We start from the raw sequence: 23,551 nt of genomic DNA on the forward strand, positions 1-23,551 counted from the left end.
TTCAAGAAAATTGGGAAAACGATTTCTGTGGTTTTTTTTTTTTATCTAAGCTCACCAGGATATAATAATTTGCAAACAACCAATGACCAGGTAAGTAAATTTACGAGTTCCATTTTTATTAAAAGGAAGGGGATTATGGTTTAAACAAACTTGGGTATTTGAATCTACACTAACTATGTTTTTGTATTTCTTTGAATAACTGCCTTTCACCCATTACGTTTTTATGTCAATTGCGGTCCAACCCTGCATTCCACTAGCTGCTTGCGTCATGATTTAAGGAAAATTGAATCTACACTTCCTGATTATGCTTCCATATAAGTATGATTAATCATGACCTTGCTCTGTTTATGAAGAAGATTTTTAAAAAGTTCCCAATGTTCCGATGTAAAATCTTTGCTCATCCATTTTAATTCCACTCTACCCAAGGAGTCATGATTTGAACAAACTTGTATCTACTTCATGGCTTTGTACTCAGAGGAACGTTAAACAATATACAATCAATCAATCAATCAATCAATCATGGCTTTGTATTTCTAAGAAGATCCTAAGAAATTCTCCTTTCTATATCTCTTCGTAAAATGTATAAGGATATAAGGATATAACGAGCAGAATTCAATCTCGAAAGTTCTAGAAAGTTCATTAAGCAATAAAAATAGTGCATAGCAAACACGGTATTACGAAACATCAGAGTTGCGTTGGGGCGTCATGGAGGAGAGAGCATAAGATAAGATGAGAGAAGATATTTATTCAAAGTCAGGCACATTAACAAAAAACATTAGCTCTGAAGAGCATCCCCTGCCGATCGATTACACCCGCCGTATGCTCTTTTTCATAATTGGGAAATAACGGAAAATATATCGTCAATTTAGTACATGTAAATGATGGACCAACAAATAGTATGAAAAACATCAGTCAACATTTGACTCAATGAAAAATTGTATTTGGTGACAATGTTATTGTATCGACCATAGTACTTATGAAATGATAACTTTAAACGAGACAGCAGATAGTCTTGTATAATCAACTTGTTTGTCAATAATATACCTCGTTTTAGAAATTGTGCATACATAGAGCATGATCTTGCACAGCAAATTAAATGAGAGATATAAACAATTAATGCGAATTGAATTGACGACGGATTTTTTGTTACAAGGCGGGTGTTACTCGTCGGTAGGGGATTCTTTTCAGAGCTAATATTTTATGCTGATGTGTTTTCCCATCATAAATTTCATCATTTTTTTTCTTTGTTCTTAAGAAGTTTTTTGTAAACATGCAACCGATTTTTCACTTTTTCTGAATTGTCTCCCATTCATTTGAACAAGCTTGCATTCGCTACACTCAATAATGCTTCTGGAAAGTTTGGTTAAAATTGGTCAATTGGTTGCAGAGATGTCGAATATGTAAAAATTTAACAAACGGACGGACGTTCAGCTAGATAAAGAGATGGACTTCAGCCAAAATATAATAAATAAAAAATCACAAGAGCTATGAGCTCAGTGAAGTTAAAAAGTGGGAGGAGGGCTAAGACTTACCAACTCAGAACGCCTGACATGAGATTAGGTGATTTGGAGGTGTATTTTTTTCTCCATCGACTGTTGACAATCCTATTATTAAGTGATTTTAAACACCTGATTTCTATTTTGAATCCAAGCAATTGGAAAATACAGAAAAAAAGCCTATCTTTAACAGTTTTAGTTTAAGGAAAATCAAATTTAAGAATAATCTAAACAGATTTGTTCATAGTAAATCATGTATTTCGTAGGCGAATAAAAATCATTATGCATTTGATGAAAAGGTTTGGTTGGTTATCCTCGGTCCTCCCTTGCTAGAGGTGTTTGATTCAATTTACTTTGATAAAAGAACTTGATGCACCCTATCTGATAGGAAATCTTGCTAGAGAAGAAGGCCTTAAAGTTGTATTTTTACTCTCTTTTAAAGATGTAGAAAATTGATAACGTTTATCACATTCATCACCAATAGTATATAGATTGGGTCTTTTGTTATAAAGACAGCTGATTTAGTACCTCATTGTTAAAACTCAACACAATGCTGAGAGAAGTCGTATTCCTGATGTGTATTGTCACAGTGTTGTGTCAAGAATCCCAATTCGTAGTATAGAATTCATGAATTGTCTTCTTGAAATTAATTTTATTTAAACAAATGACTCTTTGTCAAGTTTGGGTTTAGTGTAGAACTAGATATTAGGAAGATGCTGTAGTATATGGTTGATATGGTATTCTATTTCTATGGTAATTTGGGAGCAATCCAATGAAAATTTCTGCCAAACTTTTGTTTTACGTAAACATTAATATAAATCTACAACTTTTTATGAATTATGAAGAATTATGTTCTGTTTAAACGTTGCTTCGATATATCTCACTGAGCTTGAGATAAAAACACCCTGGAACTTAATTCGTATGATTGTGCTTCAATGTTAACCCCCTCATTGAGGACAATGATTGCAAAATTACAATAATAATTTTATTTTTATGTTTAACGTGATGGCTTCAACTTTTCTATCGTCAATTTTCTACACGTTTACAAGTACCATGCGAAGTAAGGAGTGTTTCATGCAAACCCTAAAATAAAACCTTACAAAATTACTCAATGACCATCAAAAATTATGCTACCATTCTTCCGTAACATAAACAATGTGAACAATTATCTGGGGATCTATGAATTAATTAGTTTTTTAAATTTATAATAAAGTTATTTAAAAAGTACATTATTTTAAAAAAATAAACAGTAAAAAACCGGGAATTCTTCTTATTATTTTTTTTGTTTAAGTTCACCTGGACGATTAATATGTATAAAGTGATTTCAACACCCGCAGTTTCAAGCGCCTTTGGGCAGAAAATCAATGCATTTTATTTTGGTACACGCATCAGTGTTACACATCATTGAACATGCTAGTCAACAATGACCCTAATTTCAATCTTTGTAATGCGAAAAAAATTTGAAAAATGGGATGTCTAATTATTTTTAATTAGTGCCAATGCAAACTTTAGTACATAATTTCACAATAAATAATAAAATAGACACACAATGTCATATTCTTTTGTAGATATTTTTTTCTCATAAAACCTAAACAATGTAGTTTTTTTTAGGAAAAAAACCTCCTATCTTTCTTTGTAAGAACTTCATTTTTTTTAATATTCTAAACTAAATTTGTGTGTATATACTGTGTTGTGAGATGTGTATTGTTTCATCATGTATATTATTAGTAACATTAAGTTTCTTGAACATTCCAGAGTGGTCAATATGTTTAGTCATTTTTTCTAGAACATTCTTGAACTTTGTTTATGTCTAGAACTTTCCAGGAATATCATGTATTTACAATTTCTAGAATATTCTAGATTTATATTACTGTATAAATACCCTGTCAATTCGATGCATAGATACTATTGTCGTATAAGCATCATTGAGGTATTACTGGGATATAATTTCACTGGGACATTGTGTGCAGCAACGGACACTCTGATGTATGTATTTTTAGATTTTTGCTAAGTTTGTACTTAATGATTTGTATATTACTGTAAATAAATTATTGTTAAGTTTAAACTGTGTGATTGATCTTTGCTGGCATTTAGGGTTATTCTGACCCATAACAGAATTGGGGGCTGGTCCGGGATAAAGAATTTTTTTTTTGCACTTTTGCAGTTTATTGTAAGAATTTTGTTTATTGAACCGTTAAATTTGAATATAAGCCAGCAAAAATCAACATGGTATTTTCGGTCACAGACTTTCTTAGTTCACCAAGTGTTCAGGTTTTTGATACGTTAAAAAAGGATAACTTGATCGCATTAGGTTTGCATTTTGGGTTAGATGTTAAATCCTCTCAGAGAAAGCAAGACATTAGAATTAAGGTTGCAAACAAATTAGTAGAAGAAAACATCTTTGAAAAATACGATCTTCCAGAATATACAGTTAAATCAGAGTTAGGCTCTTACAAAATGGCAGAATATCAGTTTCAATTAGAGTTAGAGAAAATGCGATTAGAAAGAGAAAAAATTAGAAAGAGAAGATCGAGAAAGAGAAAGAGAACGAAAATTTGAATTAGACAAATTAGAAAGAGAAGAAGCAGAGCGTGAACGAAAATTTGAATTAGACAAATTAGCAGCAGAAAGAGAAGAGCGAGAAAGAGAGCGTGAAATGAACTTTGAATTAGAGAAATTAAAATTACAAAACCAACCAGAACCGTCAGTTGTCAAAACTGAATTTGACGCAGCAAAAAATATCAGATTAGTTCCAAAATTTCAAGAAAAATCTGTAGACAAATATTTTCCCCAATTCCAAAAGTCGCAGAGAATCTTAAATGGCCACAACACGTTTGGTCAACAATGTTACAAAGTGTACTAGTTGGCAAAGCAGCTGAGGTATACTCTGCACTAGGGGTAGCTGAAAGTTCAGACTATGAGAAGGTCAAAGCAGCAATATTAAAAGCATATGAATTAGTACCTGAAGCATATAGACAAAAATTCAGAAAGTATAGGAAGTTTGATAATCAAACATTTGTTGAATTTTCACGAGAGAAAGAAGATTTATTCGATCATTGGTTTAGATCTAAAAATCTTGATAAAACTTTTGCTAATTTGCGCCAAGTCATCCTGGTAGAAGAGTTTAAGGAATGTGTTTCTCAAGATTTGAAAACACATTTAGAAGATAAGAATGTGAAAACTCTTGAAGAGGCAGCAGTCATATCTGATACTTATGCTCTGTCTCATAAAAAGAATTTTGTATCAAGAACTCAGACTAGCAGTAATTCTACCAATTCAGACACATATAAAAAGAGTGGTTCAGGGTCTCAGTCTTTCACAAGTTCCCAGTCTCCATCCCAAGGTGGTTCTAAGTCCGGTCCAGGACGTTTTGAAGGATCTTCTGGAATAGGGTCGCTTCCTACTTGTAGTTATTGTAAGAAAAAGGGTCATCTGATCAGTGAATGCTTTAAACTTAAGAGAAAAAATGATTTTGATAAAACTCAACCACATGCTTGTGCGGCAGTTAGAGGTGATAGAGAAGCCTTAGTTTCGATTTGTTCTGACACTCCTGATGTCCAGGGTTCACAGTCCAGTGCTATTGATTCTATGGAGGATTATAAGCCCTTTATGTCTCAGGGATTTGTTTCACTCGGTGACTCTAGCGAAATAAAACCTGTCCAGATTTTGAGAGATACTGGTGCTGCACAGACATTATTGTTAGAGGGCGTGCTTCCTTTGTCTGAGCAGACTTCTACTGGTGGGTCAGTTTTATTACAGGGTGTGGAGCTAGGCGTCATTGATGTTCCCTTGCATAGAATTAGTTTGAAGTCAGATTTAGTCACTGGACCAGTTATCGTAGGTGTTTGACCTACTCTTCCCGTTCCAGGCATTTCTTTGTTGTTAGGCAACGATCTAGCTGGTGGAAAAGTTGTACCAGATCCTATAGTTTGTGAGAAAATCACTCCAGATGTCATGTGCGATGATGAAAATGATGACATTTATCCAGCCTGTGCTGTTACTAGAGCGATGGCCAGAAGACGAGAAATGGAGGCAGACCATACTCAAGCCTTTGACGAGACGAATTCCTCTGTTGATATTGATTTGAATGACACTCTCTTATCTGACCTTAATGACACTCAAACAAACATGGAACCACACAATATCAAGAAGTCGGTGACGAAGGAACCTTTATCAAAATTTAGTGGTAATGAAGATAAGTCAAATCTACCAGAAAGCCAAGGCAAGGACATCCTCAGCCGAGAACGTTTACTCTCTGAACAATATAAAGACCCAGATATCATTCAACTTAGTAAGAGGGCACTTCCACCAGAAGAGGCTACTAAAGTTGGAGAATGCTTCTATATGAAAGATGGCATCCTTATGCGAAAATGGCGACCACCTGACGCTTCCCCAGATGAAGTGTTGCGTGTTGTTCACCAGATAGTGGTCCCAGCTGCTTATCGTCGAGATGTCATGAGTTTAGCTCACGATACACCTATGGCTGGTCATTTAGGTATCAATAAGACTTATAATAGGATTTTGAGTCATTTTTATTGGCCTAAACTAAGGAAGGATGTTTCTGAGTTTTGTAAGTCGTGTCATGTCTGTCAGATGGTAGGTAAACCGAATCAGAAGATACCATCCGCCCCTCTCCAACCAATTCCAGCTTTTGAAGAACCGTTTAGTCGAGTGTTGGTGGATTGTGTAGGACCTTTGCCTAGGACCACATCTGGGAACCAGTATTTACTTACCATTATGTGTACATCCACTCGATTCCCCGAAGCCATACCTCTTAGGAATATAAAGGCAAAGAGCATAGTTAAGGCCCTAACCAAGATCTTCAGTTTTGTTGGAGCACCAAAGGCAATTCAGTCGGATCAAGGCTCAAATTTTATGTCGGGGTTGTTCCAGCAAGTCATGCATGAGTTGGGTATAAGGCAGTATAGATCAACTGCTTATCATCCTGAGTCCCAGGGAGCGCTAGAACGTTTTCATCAAACCCTAAAAACAATGCTAAAGACCTATTGTTACCAGTATGAAAAAGACTGGGATGAAGGGGTTCATCTTGTACTATTTGCTGCACGAGAGGCAGTCCAGGAGTCTCTTGGGTTTAGTCCTTTTGAATTGGTGTTTGGTCATACGGTTAGGGGTCCTTTGAAATTGTTGAAGGAAAAGTGGCTGACTGGGACTAGTGATCTTAATCTTTTAGATTATGTGTCTGATTTCAAAGAAAAACTTTACAATGCTTGTAAATTAGCACAAGAAAATTTGAAGAGTTCTCAGATGAAAATGAAAATGTGGTATGACAAAGATGCCAGAAATAGGGTGTTTAAGCCAGGTGATAAGGTTCTTGTATTTTTACCTATTCCTGGTCATCCTTTACAGGCCAGATTTTATGGCCCTTATGAAATTGAAAGCAAGATCAGTGATGTTAACTATGTAGTTAAGACACCAGGTCGACGTAAAGAGAAACGGGTTTGTCACATTAACATGTTAAAAGAGTATTTTGAAAGGTGTGACCGAAATTCTGTAAAACCAGTTTCCACTTTAGCCAATGCTAAGACTGTTCAAAATTGTATTGAAAGTGATACGAGTGTAGAAATGAATGAGAAAGATTGTAATCAGAGTGTTCGTTTGCAAAACTCAGAAGTTTTGGCTAATTTGGATGCCAAACTTGGACATTTGAACATTCACCAAAAAGAACAAGTTAAAAACTTGATGAATGAGTATCATCAAATCTTCTCGGATGTTCCAAAGAAAACTAATGCAGCTTGTCATGATGTTATAGTTGGCGACGCCCTGCCTATCAAACAACATCCGTACCGTCTCAATCCAATAAAATTGCAGTACCTAAGAAGGGAAGTGCAGTATATGTTGGACAATGACATTGTTGAACCTAGTAAAAGTAATTGGAGCTCACCGTGTATTCTTGTACCAAAACAGGACGGTACCTACCGATTATGTACAGACTTTAGAAAGGTGAATTCTGTTACCAAATCTGATTCCTATCCAATACCCAGAATCGATGACTGTATTGACAATATTGGAAACGCGAAATTTGTCAGTAAATTTGACCTGTTGAAAGGCTACTGGCAAGTGTCGTTAACAGAAAGAGCAAAAGAAATATCTGCTTTTGCTACACCAGATGGACTTTACCAGTATAAAGTAATGCCTTTTGGCATGAAAAACGCACCGGCTACATTCCAAAGGATGATTCACTCCCTTCTTCAAGACCTTGAGGGATGCGAGGCCTACATTGATGATGTTATCATATACAGCGACACATGGGACGAACATCTCCGAATCATGCGTGCTTTGTTTGACATTTTAGCTAAAGCAAACTTAACTGTGAACCTTGAGAAGAGCGAATTTTGTCATGCTTATGTAGAGTATTTAGGTCATAAAGTAGGTCAAGGTTATGTTACACCCATAATGGCTAAAGTGGAAGCTATTGCAAAGTTCCCGATTCCTACAAACAAGAAAGAGTTAATGAGGTTTTTGGGCATGGCTGGGTTTTACAGAAAATTTTGTCCAAATTTTTCCTCAGTAGTTAGCCCACTTACAAATCTTTTACAAAAGAGGGTAAACTTTGAATGGACAAAGGACTGTGAAAAATCGTTTCACAAAATCAAATCTATCCTTATGAGCAACCCAGTTCTGTCAACTCCAGATTTTTCTAAGCAATTTAAGCTTACTGTTGATGCTAGTGATGTTGGAATCGGGGCAGCTTTGTTTCAAGAACATAGTGATAATGTAGATAGAGTTGTTTCTTATTTTTCAAAGAAACTTACAAAATGTCAACAAAAGTATTCCACCATTGAAAAGGAATGCCTTGCTTTGTTGTTAGCCTTACAGCATTTTGATGTTTATCTGAATGTTACTTTGCATCCAATTCTTGTATATACGGATCACAACCCCCTGACATTTTTGCATAAATTGTCAAACAAGAATCAAAGACTGACTAGATGGAGTTTGTTGTTACAAGAATACAACATAACAATTAAGCATATCAAAGGCAAAGACAATGTTATTGCAGATGCCTTGTCCAGAGTATCATGAACAAATTAGATTTTGTATTAATGTACATAAATTTATTTTAATAATATGTTTTCATTGACATTCAAACTTTTTAAGGGGGGAGGTGTTGTGAGATGTGTATTGTTTCATCATGTATATTATTAGTAACATTAAGTTTCTTGAACATTCCAGAGTGGTCAATATGTTTAGTCATTTTTTCTAGAACATTCTTGAACTTTGTTTATGTCCAGAACTTTCCAGGAATATCATGTATTTACAACTTCTAGAATATTCTAGATTTATATTACTGTATAAATATCCTGTCAATTCGATGCATAGATACTATTGTCGTATAAGCATCATTGAGGTATTACTGGGATATAATTTCACTGGGACATTGTGTGCAGCAACGGACACTCTGATGTATGTATTTTTAGATTTTTGCTAAGTTTGTACTTAATGATTTGTATATTACTGTAAATAAATTATTGTTAAGTTTAAACTGTGTGATTGATCTTTGCTGGCATTTAGGGTTATTCTGACCCATAACAGAATGTACATATGTTTTACAATTTAAGTTTTTCATTGACATTCAAACTTTTTAAGGGGGGAGGTGTTGTGAGGTGTGTTGTATTTGTATTGTTTCATCATGTACATATGTTTTACAATTTAAGTTTTTCATTGACATTCAAACTTTTTAAGGGGGGAGGTGTTGTGAGGTGTGTTGTATTTGTATTGTTTCATCATGTATATTATTAGTAACATTAAGTTTCTTGAACATTCCAGAGTGGTCAACATGTTTAGTCATTTTTTCTAGAACATTCTTGAACTTTATTCATGTCCAGAACTTTCCAGGAATATCATGTACTTACAACTTCTAGAATATTCTAGATTTATATTACTGTATAAATATCCTGTCAATTCGATGCATAGATACTATTGTCGTATAAGCATCATTGAGGTATTACTGGGATATAATTTCACTGGGACATTGTGTGCAGCAACGGACACTCTGATGTATGAATTTTTAGATTTTTGCTAAGTTTGTACTTAATGATTTGTATATTACTGTAAATAAATTATTGTTAAGTTTAAACTGTGTGATTGATCTTTGCTGGCATTTAGGGTTATTCTGACCCATAACAACTGTCCTTGAAAATATTATTTAACTGTAACAATCTCGACTTAAATCCTTGCATTTTAAATAATTCAAACGCCTGTAAGCTGCAAGTAACCGAAACAACAGAGAGCCTGCAAATTCAGAATAGGCAAGGGGGACTGTCATGTCACTCAGAACCTTTTTCACACATAAGTGAACAAAGGAGTCCCAGAAACAGTCCCAGGGACAGTTGGGACTGCTGAGTCTGCTTTCTAGAGCAGTCCCACAGCGGAACCCGAGTAGTCCCACAGCGGTAGAGCAGTCCCATAGCGGAACCCGAGTAGTCCCACAGCGGTAGAGCAGTCCCATAGCGGAACCCGAGTAGCAGCTGTAGAGCAGTCCCATAGCGGAACCCGAGTAGTCCCACAGCGGTAGAGCAGTCCCATAGCGGAACCCGAGTAGTCCCACAGCGGTAGAGCAGTCCCATAGCGGAACCCGAGTAGTCCCACAGCGGTAGAGCAGTCCCATAGCGGAACCCGAGTAGTCCCACAGCGGTAGAGCAGTCCCATAGCGGAACCCGAGTAGTCCCACAGCGGTCCCAGGACTGCTTTCTAGGACTGCTTTGTGTCAGGTTGGGTCTGGTTGGTAGTGTAGATTAAAAGGAACAAAATTAAAATTGAATTATTTTACGCAATTTTATTTTATACAATACAATACGCAAGAGCATTCTCTACGTATGAACAATTTCTAAGTTGACGAAACAAGAATATCAGCAGTCTCGTTTAAAGTCATCATTTCGTAAGTTCTATGGTCGATACAATGCCTTGTCAGCAAATACAGTTTATCATTGAGTCAAATGCTGACTGACGTTTTTCATACCAATTGTTAGTCCATTAGAGCTCTTGAATTTTTTTCTATAGAGAAAGGAATTGGCTTAGCATGTCTCGATTATGGCGTTTCATTTAAAACCAAAAAATTTTTTTTTTTTGTTTACCTGGTACGGAAGGCGGACGAATAAACTGTTGTTGCATTAAAATAGCTTTTTATATAGTATATTTAATTGTACCAATAATTAAGTATTTTTATGAATGTAAAATAACAAATCCGTTTTCTATTTTATTGCTTTATCACTAAAATCACAAAGTTAAAATATGGTGTAGGGAGGTCCGTGGAACAGCCTCGCTTAGCTATAACATGCATTCATCATCTAGTTTATGCAATTTACACTGTGTTTCGACTATGAAAGACGATACATCGATGAGTCTAAATAAGTACTTCATTTTAGAGTCAAATATTTATTTCAACTGTACAGGTTTGATACGTGTTCCTGATCTGATAATTTTTTGATGAGGTTCGTTATATACGTATGCTAGAATATAGTCCGCGGCAGTTCTTTATTTCAGCAATAATAGTGGTAGAATAAACAATATGAAGATCACTGCTAGTAGTAAGGAAGGGAAGTCGTTATAGCAGAGCCCTCATCAACCGAACATCGAAAAAGGGGAATGCAGTGATATATCTTCATTCTTTACACACAATTTTGTGACAGTTGTCCCTTTTACTGACGACATTCAGTCTCAAACTGAGAATTTTAATTCTGTACATTTAAATTCAAATAGTGGGCTTTTTATAAATAAATGTCAATTTATTGTTAAACAGGGAGGGCTAGATACCGACTCTTACCAGGATAAGATGGCAGTGCGTCCTGACTTTTTAAACATTCACAGAAGGAGTGGATCCAGATCTAAGCCAAAGGTAGGCAACTCTTGTCATCGATAGTTTATAGAAAAAATAGCCTGGGGAAGAGATAGCTAATAATATAATGAGTATCAATATCCGACTTGATATAGAATTGTATCTTATCTTCTCCTGAAAGATATTTTTTCTTCTTTATATAGGAGGTAGAGGGTGTTCCTAAGTGTACTCCGAATCCATGTAAAAACAATGGATTTTGTAGGCCACATGATACGTGTATCTGTCCAGCGGAGTATACCGGGACTCTCTGTGATGACCGTAAGTATGAACACGACAAAAACATATGTCATGTTTCAGTGGGGATGCCTTCTGCTAAATGGTACCTGATCCCACCCCTGTAAGCAGATGCTTTTGATTGCTTGGCTCAAAATGTGTTTTATTTTGTTAAAACATAATTATTAGTCCGCTACCAGTGAAACAGGAGGGGACCATAGATTTACTCTTAGTCTTTCCATTCATTTGTCTGTCCGTCCGTCTCGCTGTCTTTATTTGTAAAGATTTCAAGGTGTTTCCACCCACACAATTTTAATGTTTCAAAGTACAAAAACTGCATTTTATTTTCATTCAATACTGTTTACTTTAAATTTTCAAATTATTGCAAAAAATGTATAAGTCACAATATTATTTAATATGCGAAACATAAATAAACAGAAGTGTATGTCAATAAAAAAATCGCACATTTTTTGTAAACAGTATTATGAAATATATGTAAAAACTGGTAAAAATGCATAATTCTGATGCTGAATGTTCCTTAATACTTCCTACTTACAAGATACTTTTGAATTGTGAATATTAGGGAAACTATTTTACATTAGATGTACAATAAAGCAAAGGCCTGAATGAAGAGACATTAGAAGGAGTTATTTCCCTTTCCTTCATATTTTAAAGATTGAATAATTGATTAAATAAAGAAAATATGCATTTTTAGATTTATCATTACACGTATTGGAAAGCATTCTTCCAAAACATATTGTTCTATTACGTATTAATTTAAACTAATTACAGTTTTTGCAAAATTATGGCCTTTTGAATTTAGAAGAGTTTTTAGCATTTATTTTTATAAACGCTTGTAGACATTGAGCTGATTTTTATAAACGCTCGTAGACATTGAGCTGATTTTTATAAACGCTTGTAGACATTGAGCTGATTTTTAGTTTTTGATCTGAAATTGATAAGTTACAGATCAAAATTTGAGTTTTGAGTTTTGTATAGCTTTAATGATATTTAATGAAATTGTGATAATTCAATTTTGAGTGGGAACTAGATTACACTTTCCGGTAGGGGATATATAGTATATATATATATATATATATATATATATATATATATATATATATATATATATATATATATATATATATATATATATATATATAAATCGATTCGATACGCAAGAGCTTGCTCTACGTATGAATAATTTCTAAAACGAGGTAAATTATTGACAAGCAAGTTGATAAATTGGAATATCAGCCGTTTCATTTAAAGTCATCATTTCTTAAGTTCTTTTGGTATCTATACAATAACCTTGTCAGCAGCCTTAAGTTCTTTTGGTATCTATACAATGACATTGTCAGCAAATACAATTTATCATTGAGTCAAATGCTGACTAACGTTTTTCTTACTAATTGTTTGTCCATTATTTATACACTGAATCGACGACGGATTTTTCCGTTATTTCCTGATCATGACAAGGAGCACACGGCGGGTGTGACCGGTCGGCAGGGGATGCTCACTCCTCCATGGCACCAGATCTCACCTCTGATGCTTCGAAGGTCCGTGTTTGCTCTGCTCTTATTTTGTATTGTTTTATGGACTTTTAGATTAAATACTGTTTGTGATCTCCATATCCTTCCTTTTTATCATATCTAATATGTTTAAAACCTAAAGTAAACGATATCTTAGGTATCTAATAATTATATCATTGTTGAAAATTTTAACTATTTTTCAAAATGTAAATTGGAGGTTTTTGATAGCAATTTGCTTAATTAAAAGAACATCTCTTTTCAAACTTGCTTCCACTGGACTACCTAATAAGTATCATTTTTAACCATTTGCCTCACTTTATTAAAACAATAAATCCAATCATTGAATGTATTTATAGGCAGTCATTTGTATTAATAAACTGTGTAAAATTTATTATATGCTACTTCAAATGGATTTCTAAGATATACCATAGATTTTACAGTCTTTTGTTGAATGAGTACGGATAAGACAAAAATTTTCGGCACAAGTGACATATATAGTTACGTCATTTTTACATTGTGACGTCACACACAAGGAGCAAAACTTTATTTAGCATATGCTATTTATAGAACTTGTGTATGGCTATGTGTGTATCAAATTTTTTTTAAATCTGAATTTTGGCTTTGTATATCTAGATCTAGAGATGGTTAGCGAACTTTTTGATCACCCCTCAAGTTCACTTCGAATTTCGCAAAGATTGATTTTAGCATGTATATTTAAACAAGCCTTTATCAAAAATTTTACTTTAAAAAGTAATTTAAAAAACAGTTATAGTTTAAACTCTATTTTAGTTGTACTATCAAGATGTGGATTTGAGAAAGACATGTGTATATCCGCTGAAAACTTTAAAAGAACCAATGTAAGTATACATCTATTCACAAAGCCATATTTTTAGTTTATTAAGAAATATTTTGAAGGTCTTATTTTGCAAAATGTGTCACTCACAGTTGTGGACATCTAATTTACACAATAGCTTTTACTCATTCCATGAAACATATGGAGATAACGAACAGTATATGATTATATAACTGCGTATTTTATTTTTATACTAATATTGTTATTAATTAATGACATAAATGGATATACTACTTAGTGATACTAAAATTGATATAAGTTAAAGACATTAATGGTGATATTAAGTAGTGATAATAATATTTTACAATTATTGCTGTTTGTGAGGTCAATACGATGATTGAGACACATGAGGAGTACAATTTGTGCTCAGTGAATATTGTACTTCAAGGGTGGCTAAATCTTCGTTTTGACCTCAGAAAAACAGCAATAACTGTTTTATTATATGATTCAATGATAGCAAACTCCTACAAGACTGTTTTGATTAATTGAAAGATTTAACGAGAAAATTAAAAAAAAAAGCATTGTTACAGGAAATATGGAACAGGAATAATTCCGTACATTGACCTGCAATAATTCCTTGTATTGACCTGGAAGGTCACATGATTCATAATATTGACCTGCAATAATTCCTTGTATCGACCTGGAAGGTGACGTGTAGGTCAATATAACGTCGTATTTTTCTAACACTGTTGGATCTCAGCCGATCGGAGATGGGGAAATTATTCCATCATATAATAAAATTATTTATGCCATTAAAGAATATCAATATTAGTATCACTACTTGATATCACCACTGATGTAATTAATAAATATCATAATAATTTCATAAAAGCCCTCGGGCTCATCGAATATTGTACTCCTCACGTGTCTAAATCATCGTATTGACCTCCAAAACAGCAATAATTGTATAATATTATGTACTTATATTGATATTTATTATTGACATTAATGGTGATATAAAGTAGTGATACTAATACTGATATTTGTTAATGACATAGGTAGTTATGGTAAGTACTAATATTGATATTTGTCAATGATATAAGTAGTTATCGTAAGTACTAATATTGATATTTGTTAATTACATAAGTAGTCATGTTAAGTACTAATATTGATATTTTTAATGACATTGATGGTGATGTCAAGTAATGATATTAATATTGATATTAATTATTGACATTTATGGTGACATTAAATAGTGATTTTGATATCAATTAATTACATTAATGGTGATATTATATAGTTATACATTCAATGTATATAGTTATTAATTTCACTTTCCTCATTACTTGCGGCTAAATACAGTCCTACTCCGGCATTCCGGCTCCTTCAAAAGGACAGTACTACGCCTTGGCCACTGGCTCAGCAATAATGGCAGCAAATTTAACAGGTAATAAATTAAAATATGAACTTGTTATGAAAGACTTACTAACTTACTTATTAAAGTTCTTACATAAGGGGTCATAATAATATTATAAAAGAAAGAGTATTACATATAAGCTCTTGCAATTTCAAACATTTAAATTTAGGAATATCTCAATCAAAATATTTTGTATATATTTCTTGTATATGTAATACAGTGCATTACTAGTACTCTAGAAGAACGGAAATTTCATTAATTTTGAAATTTTGAGGAGCCCCTCTGGAACTAAGACAGTAGAATTTTGTGTTTCCTACATATGTTGCACAGTATAGTATAACCAATCAAAAATCATAATTTGAACAAAATTTCTATTGTAGAATTTGTATAAATTGCGTTTAAGTGCGAAAAATTTACATTGTCTTATAAATTATCCTGTAATATTTACATTTTCAATGTCTTTGTCCGAGAAAAAATTACGAATAGTAAATGAAATTTATTTCTACATGCACGTTTTGGTTTATCAATAGGCACGATTAAAAAAAATCACAACGTGTATGGTGGGACAAATAGAAAAAAACGGGGCTTGTAGCACGTGGATTGGCGGAATCAAGAGCATGCAAATATAAGGAATAACTGTCAGATGTTTTGATTTCATGACGATGGTCAATCGATTGACTTGCGTGATAATTTTATGCATAAACGATTTCGGCGTGATAATTTTATGCATAAACGCTTTCTGTGTTTATGCAAAGTATCACACAAGCCAATCGATTGATCACATCTTGAAATCGAATAATAAGACAGTTATTTACCTGTATTTTGAGACGGCCCCCTATAATGAATGGATGATAGATTTTCCCCTAACCTGGCATGTACACTGAAGTCAATGAAAGCAACATATAGTATTACTATTGCTAGTTTTTCTATAATTGTTGTTTTCACACACTAAAACCCAAACCGGCTCCCTTCAACATATTTTTATCAAATTGGGGGTAGTGAAGTTATTTTGGGAAAACATTTGTATTGAATGCATGCATCTTTAAAAAAAATTCAACTATTTTCTTCATAGAAACTTACCTATATACTGTAAATCACTTTTTATTCGCGAGAACTTTATTTCGCATATTTACGCGAGACAGTGTGCTCGCGAAAATTTCGCGTATAATAGTATTCCTAAAGATTATACAGAGCAATAGCCATAATTCGTTAAAATATTGTCTCGCTAATCAAGAGTTAATGACTACCTCGCGAAAATAAGGTGTTGCGAAAATTTAGTGATCTACAGTACGCGAAGTGTGGGTACATTCTAGTAAGTGCATGATACCTTCTGACTAGAATCCGAGCACTGTATAAGTTGAACATTTTTCATTAAATATTTATGGTGAACAGAATTTTTTACAGCAAACTTACAGTAAATTAAAAATAAAGATTGGGATGCTCTAGGTGTGGATTTTTGCCCTTTCCTGATTTGCCAATTCAATGACATTTTCCAGAGTATTTGTTTAAACATCAAAACGGTGATTCTGATGAAGTGCAACGTGTGGGTCTGATAAAAAGTGGTAGACAACATGAAAAACATTCAACATGTACTAAACAAGTTTTATGCATATAATAATTTCTTCCATGTTCCTTTAAATGGATAATTTCAAAAAATGAATACCAATTTAATAATGCCTCATATACTCGTATTGACTTTCAATGTAATTTTTCTAATTGCATTTGTTTCTCAATTAAAATAGTTATGAAATTATGAAGTCATAAATAAATCAGTTAGACATGAATGTCTTCACAAAGTTGCCTTATTTTTGGACATATGATTGGTGTTTGTTTTTTTTATTTTATTTTTTTAATTGAGTTCGCTACATAATAATTGACATCGTCAAACGCGTACGCGGCGCATGGGAATGTACAAAGAATTGTTTTTGAAGAATTTCTCCACTTTTAAGCAATGGTCAATCGTCTACCTTTCACTCTTTAAGTGCAGACACATGCTTAAACCAACATGTATATTTTGATTAATTTCGAACCGTTAAAAATGATATTCTTCTCTACAGACCGATTATCTTGCTTGTTTTGATTTTTATGTTGGATTGCATAAAATTCAAAACAAGCGAGTTTATCGGTCTTTCACTGGGAAATGGGGGTAGATATTGATGAAACATATTGCAATAACGAATTGCATGCAAGATCAATAGACCATAAAACCATAAAACAATATAAAATAGGTGGGAGCAGGTGACATGGAGGAGTGAGCATCCCCAGCCGACCGGTCTCACCCGCCGTGTGCTCATGGTCATGATCGGTAAATAACAGAAAAAATCTGTCGACAATTCGGTGTATTAATAATGGACTAACAAATAGTTTGAAAAACCTCAGTCAGCATTTGACTCATTGATACCTTGTATTTGTTGACAAGGGCATTCTATCGACCATAGCACTTACGAAATGATGACTTTAAAAGAGACTCCTGATATTCTTGTTACCAATTTCATATTTTTAATGTTGACGAATGCTGAAAAAATTGAGAAATTTTTCCAAAATGTGCTCATAAAATCATGCGCCTTAAATTGTACCTTTTTGCATTACTTGATCTGTAGTGTAATGGTCAAATTAAGACTAATATATAAAACCATAACGCCACTGTTCTGCGCCTATAGCTACAAAAATGGTACTTTCGATCAAAATGAAATATTTTCAGAATATAACTTTCAATAAAATGTAACATCGATCGACATGTCCTAAAACATGCATCTTTCTCTTTTTCAAGTTCAGGTGAAATCCCTTCGCATTGACTTTGATTGTGTTACAAGTGGGAGTGGAGGCCTCAACCTTGTTATAGGCCACATCCCTAAAAGTGGATTAATAACTACCAATGGAAAGTGGAAGTCTTATAGCTTCGACTTACCAGCTATACAAAACATGGAGGTATGTATCATTTTAATGGATTAAAATTCTTACCCTCTGTACCAGATTTTATAACTATTGTAAAATATAATGATAACTAATTAATTTCATTCTATAAAAGAACTATGAACAGTGCAAACACATGGATACCTGAAAAGACCAGAGTAAGGATCAGGTGTCCTGGAGGACTTAGCATTTCTGAAAAAAATAGAGCTATTGCAACTACACTCAGCTCGGATTATTACTGGTTTAACTTTAATTGCTTCTAGAGATTCTTTGAATTTAGAAACAGGCTGGGAACCGCTCAGCGATAGACGAATGACCCAAAGATTAAAAATCATGTATAAAATTCACAATAATTCAGGTCCATGCACAGATTACTTATCTAAGATTAAACTTGACATGAGATGAGACGCTTCCGATTAACAACATGCAAAACCTCTTAAAATTATAGTATATTACCTGTATGTAGGTCGCAAATCTATAAATCATCATTTGTACCAACTGCAGTAAATGGCGAAATTCTTTATTGTTAGACACCAGCTCTTTGTCTGCTTTTAAAAGTAAAAGCCAACAAAAATAACAATAGCTACGCCTAAGTTCAATTTCGGAAAAAGACGCAACAATATACTGCATACTAGACTTGGGCACAATTGCGTGCTAAATGTTGATCTTTATAGGTGAAACAATATACATGTATAATCTACTATGCTCTTGTAGTAAGGTAGAAGATACACGTCAAATATTTTTTTCTCATGTCTTTTCTATAACGAGGCCACGAAAGAGTTCTTCGATAACTTCTTGAGATTTAATAAAGTTCGCATTGTTGACATTCATACTTTACTCTGGGGGGATGCATCACTCACTTGCTATTTTACATTCTTATATTCAGCATTCTGGTGGATTAAATTGATTGTTTTTATTTTCATAATTTGTATAAACGATAACGTAGTAGTATATATTTTTATTTTGTGAGTTAATTTATTTTGTAAAAACTTTTAACACGTCTAATTCAGGCTTTTGTGATATTTCATGTAGGGAGAGGGTGATTTAGGTTTAAGAACTTGTGCCCAACCCCATTGTATATTGCACATGAAATGAAACAAGTTTAAATCATGCGTAAGCGCACCCCTGTTGACCTGTTGCATCCGCCTCGAGTCCTATACTGTAAACTCCTAAATATACGCGTGGAATCAATTATCGCGTAAATTTGCAAGAAGCAACACACGCGAAATTAGCTGCAGAATTGTAGCTCTCCGAAGAAATATGTATTGATAGACCACAGAGCAACAGTGGCACCCATTGAAAAAAATCTGTATATTTATATGATTGCGCACAAAATAGTGCACTGTTTCTTGATTAATTCTTCCAAATTCTTACCTAAATTGCAAAAATAAGGTAGATTTCAATAAATTCCTTACTCCTCTATCTATTACTTTCGTAGTTTACATCTGTACGACGCGCGTTGAACCGAATTATCTTGCGAACCAAAATGGCAGTTTAAATAGAAATTTTCGATGATCTCAATTTCAGGGCCAGGAGGGCTATTAAAACAATTACTTTTTTTTATAAGGAATGTTTTGTTGTAGAAACAGTGAAAGAATATGTTAAGAACACACAGTTAGTAATATTTTAAAATGAAATTTTTTAAAGCAGGGAGAAATAAATCGAAAATCAGCGCACTTTTTAAAAATATTTTTTTCGGAGAGCTACAGTTCTGCAGCTAAGATTTTTCGCCATAATTTTTATGATGCTCAAATCTATGTAAAATCTCTTGATTTACTGTAAATTTGAGAATTATTATTCTCGCGACTTTCCGTTTAAGAGCCCATTTGCGATAATAAGTACTCGCAAAAAATAAGGAATCTACAGTATGCAGCGCAACGCATTTTTTAAACTCACATGGTTTTTTGGACAAATTAAGGTCACATTTTTCGTGCAATAAAACTTAAAATTAACGACCTTCCGTACAAGACATATCCCATTTTATGTTAAAGGTGCATATTATTTAAATTCATTATTTTAAGTTTTAAAACTTCATTTTTGCAAAAGGAAAATCAAATTTTTATAAAGAGCAAGAGCCATCTATGCATAAAATGGTCCTGTACTTATATCAATTCATTAACTAATTAACCCTCGTTCCCATTTTATATATTAAAATAGAGTAGAGACTTGGTGCTTTTATTTTCTGTAATAAAATTTCTTTTTGAGAATTGGAAAACAGGCTTTGAGAAATTACTAATGTTCTTGAAATTTGCAGAAAACATGCGTATTTGACTACCTTAAGCAAAAGAATTAAAATATGAGCACAGCCCACGATTTAAAAAATAAAACATGTTTTCTGATCTTCAGAAACAGCGCTTTCATTACGTATTTGCCTATTTTGAATCAGAGCTTGTGCTCTATATGAAATATTGAAAAAATGCTTCAACTTTAGGTCATTTTCAAAGGAATTTACAGGATATGGGGAAAATTACACATTCTATGACGTTATAATGCATTGACTAGATGTGAAATTACGTCACGATTAAAAGAAACGTGGTCAACAGCACTCCAACTGATAAATTCTGCATTTGCAACCTATACTGAGCAGTTTTGATTTTTCAGAAATTCTCAGGGCCAAATAGGGCCCAAAGTGGCTCTTGCTCTTTAAATTGTCACTCCTCCATGGCACCTGATCCCACCTCTGATGTTTCGGAGGTCCGTGCTTGCTCTGATCTTGTTTTGTATATTATTTAATGGACTTTGAGATTGAATACTGTTCGTTATCTCCATATCCTTCATTTGTATGATTCTACCATAGGTATTTACAAATTTATTAATTAATATATTATTAATTAATACCGGTATTATTAATATTTATTATTTATTTCTTTTATACTATTTAGTTGAAATGCTCAAATTGACTTCTTACATATAAGTATTTTTCTTAGTACTTTGCACATTTTCCATACTTGTCTTAGTTTTGTTGAAATACAGCACCGCAAAATGACAAAATTGCATAAAGAAACCATGTCAAAGGATAGAATAATAAAGTATTGTTTATCTTTCAACCTAGTAACGTGTTAGTATTGACAAGAAAATTCGGCAAGATTTCCCCGTTATCCCCCCCCCCCCCCCGATACTACGAGCACACGTTGGATGTTACAGGTCAGCAGGGGATGCTCATCGTCCATGGCACCTGATCCCACCTCTAATGTTTTAGGGGTCTGTGTTTGTTCTCCTAATTCTTCATTTCGTTGAATATACTTCTCCTATAGACCTCTGATGTTTCAGATTCTGTGTTTGCTCTGTTCCTGGTTTGCTTAATAGACTTTTAATATTGAATTTCTTCTTTATCCCCATATGTTTCATTAATGGGGTTTTATGAAGAGACTTACTTTTACATTTGACAGCTGACTTTTACATTTTAGTGATTGGAGTTTGTCTCTGTTTAAATTGTAAAAGTCAGTCGTCGATTGTAAAAGTAAGTCTCTTCATAAAACTCCAATACTGTGAATGTTGTCATTTGATTACTCCATTGTTATTTTTGTTTCCTACAGTATTCTCTCGCTGCTACATTTGGAAAGACGGGCCCAGGTGCTGTGGCTATTGACAATGTAAAATTCATTGAACCAAAAGAAAATTAAAGTAGTAGTAGTACTTGCTGGTTTTTTTAAGTTATTATTATTTTCAAAAATTGCTAATAATAAAAGATGGTGATTTTGAGTGTATTATACTTTATATACATGTATAGATATGTATGAAAGACCCTACTTGGTATCAATCACATCTCATGTTATTTCTATGCTGAATCAGTCGTCATAAAAGTAACGGTGAAAATAGTTAGTTGGATTCCTAGTTAACTAATATACTAAAAACATCAGGAATCGGGTTATAGATTTTTAAATAGTGTAGGTTTTTTAGCACTTTTGGATAACATCGTGTATTGGTAGGTCTACCACTGTTGCGGTACAAATAAAAGGTTTACACGGGTGACTCGGGCAATCTATAGAAAAATTATTTGCAGAAATATGCCACCAAAGAGAAAATGTTTGTTAAACTGACAGCTTGATTTCAACCAAGAAACCCGCACAATAGTTAGTTAGGTTTGAACCGCACAGGTAATAGTTAATAGTTTATATTTATTGACTGGAAAACAGGGCAACCTGCGTTTTGTCGAACCCAAGAATCAAAGTGGTTGCCTCGGGCTATTAGGCTGGATGCAAGCATCTTTATTCGAAAACCCAACAAAACGCATGTTGCAGGAGATCACAGTTAATAATTGCATAATGTTACCTGTGCAATTCAAATCTACCTTACTATTGTTATTACTTTATTACTTACATTATCTTTTAACTGTGTCTGTTTGGAATGTAAAACCTTGCCAGATCAGAAGTAAATTCCATCACTGTCGAACGGCAACGAACGCAAACGAGGTTTAGCTGATCCCGCCCATTTTGTGACTAAAGCAGTCCAACATGTCATCAGTGGGTCCAATATTTCACCCCCTGCTCAACATTATTTTTTTATGACCGCTCAGTAAAAAATTGGGAATGTTATACTTTATTCTTGAAAAAAGATTTAATTAGGAACACATTTCTAAAAGTTTAAAAATGATTTGCTTGTCCATTACAATGTTTATTTTTCCAGTCTTAACACTTACCTGTGAAAACGCGCTTTCAGTTTTTGAAGCAATTGGCGAGATGAAATAAAATTCTAGGAAGTTGAATTCATTATAATCTTAAAGTATTTGTACACTTTCAAAATTCAATACTTGTATCGTTATTTTTTTTATTATTTGCAAGATGAAATGGGAAAAAATATACATTTGATGTCATCTGATAACTAAATGTAAGTCTGGTTCTGAATTTTTAAAAAAGAAGGTTAAAAATAACTTCTGACCGTAAAGAATTACTGTTTGGTTCACCATAGTTTTTTACTACAAGTTGTTAATTGTGTTGGTTTTTGTGAAAATGGCAGAAAATTAGATAATGGCAATCAAAATGGCGTATATTCATTTTTCTAATAATTTCTTAATGTCGTTCAAATAGTAGAAAAATGTGTGAATAACTTAATGAGCCTAATGCAACCATAAAAATAATAAAAGAACACTAGTATTATCACTTTTATTCGGAAAATTTAGTCGCATGAATTTGAAATTGTTTAAATTAGCTCAAAATGGCGAAAGCTCTTATTTCACAAAACATACAAACTTCTTAATTCGAATTCGTTTGCAGAGAAGAAAAGGAAATAAATTGTAATTTACATCTTTAAATTAATCAAACAATGCTTTTCATAAATCTTTGGGTATATTATAATAAGGAACAGAAATTTTATATCACGGTCCTTTGTTCAATT

At 33.5% G+C, this 23,551-nt stretch overlaps 1 protein-coding gene across 1 annotated transcript; it reads left to right on the forward strand.

Annotated features, from left to right (window-relative positions):
* The first annotated feature begins 57 nt into the window (after positions 1–57).
* Positions 58–21,919, forward strand: LOC134270119 (uncharacterized). The gene is made up of 7 exons (XM_062752298.1): positions 58–90; positions 11,254–11,349; positions 11,493–11,607; positions 13,884–13,951; positions 15,250–15,334; positions 18,075–18,232; positions 21,754–21,919. Exons 2-7 carry the CDS (start codon positions 11,287–11,289, stop codon positions 21,838–21,840), a joined length of 576 nt encoding a protein of 191 aa, XP_062608282.1. The 5' UTR covers positions 58–90; positions 11,254–11,286; the 3' UTR covers positions 21,841–21,919.
* Positions 21,920–23,551: the final 1,632 nt, after the last annotated feature.

This window comes from Saccostrea cucullata, unplaced genomic scaffold (genome assembly GCF_032062105.1).
Source record: "Saccostrea cucullata isolate Sc308-1 unplaced genomic scaffold, CSIRO_AGI_Scuc_v1 ctg4328, whole genome shotgun sequence".
Classification (NCBI taxonomy): domain Eukaryota; kingdom Metazoa; phylum Mollusca; class Bivalvia; order Ostreida; family Ostreidae; genus Saccostrea; species Saccostrea cuccullata.

Coding starts and splice junctions, on each gene's coding strand:
- LOC134270119 (XM_062752298.1), top strand. CDS start 11,287: ATGGCAGTGCGTCCTGACTTTTTAAACATTCACAGAAGGAGTGGATCC. Junction 11,350..11,492: donor GATCCAGATCTAAGCCAAAG/GTAGGCAACTCT, acceptor TTCTTTATATAG/GAGGTAGAGGGTGTTCCTAA. Junction 11,608..13,883: donor CGGGACTCTCTGTGATGACC/GTAAGTATGAAC, acceptor ACTCTATTTTAG/TTGTACTATCAAGATGTGGA.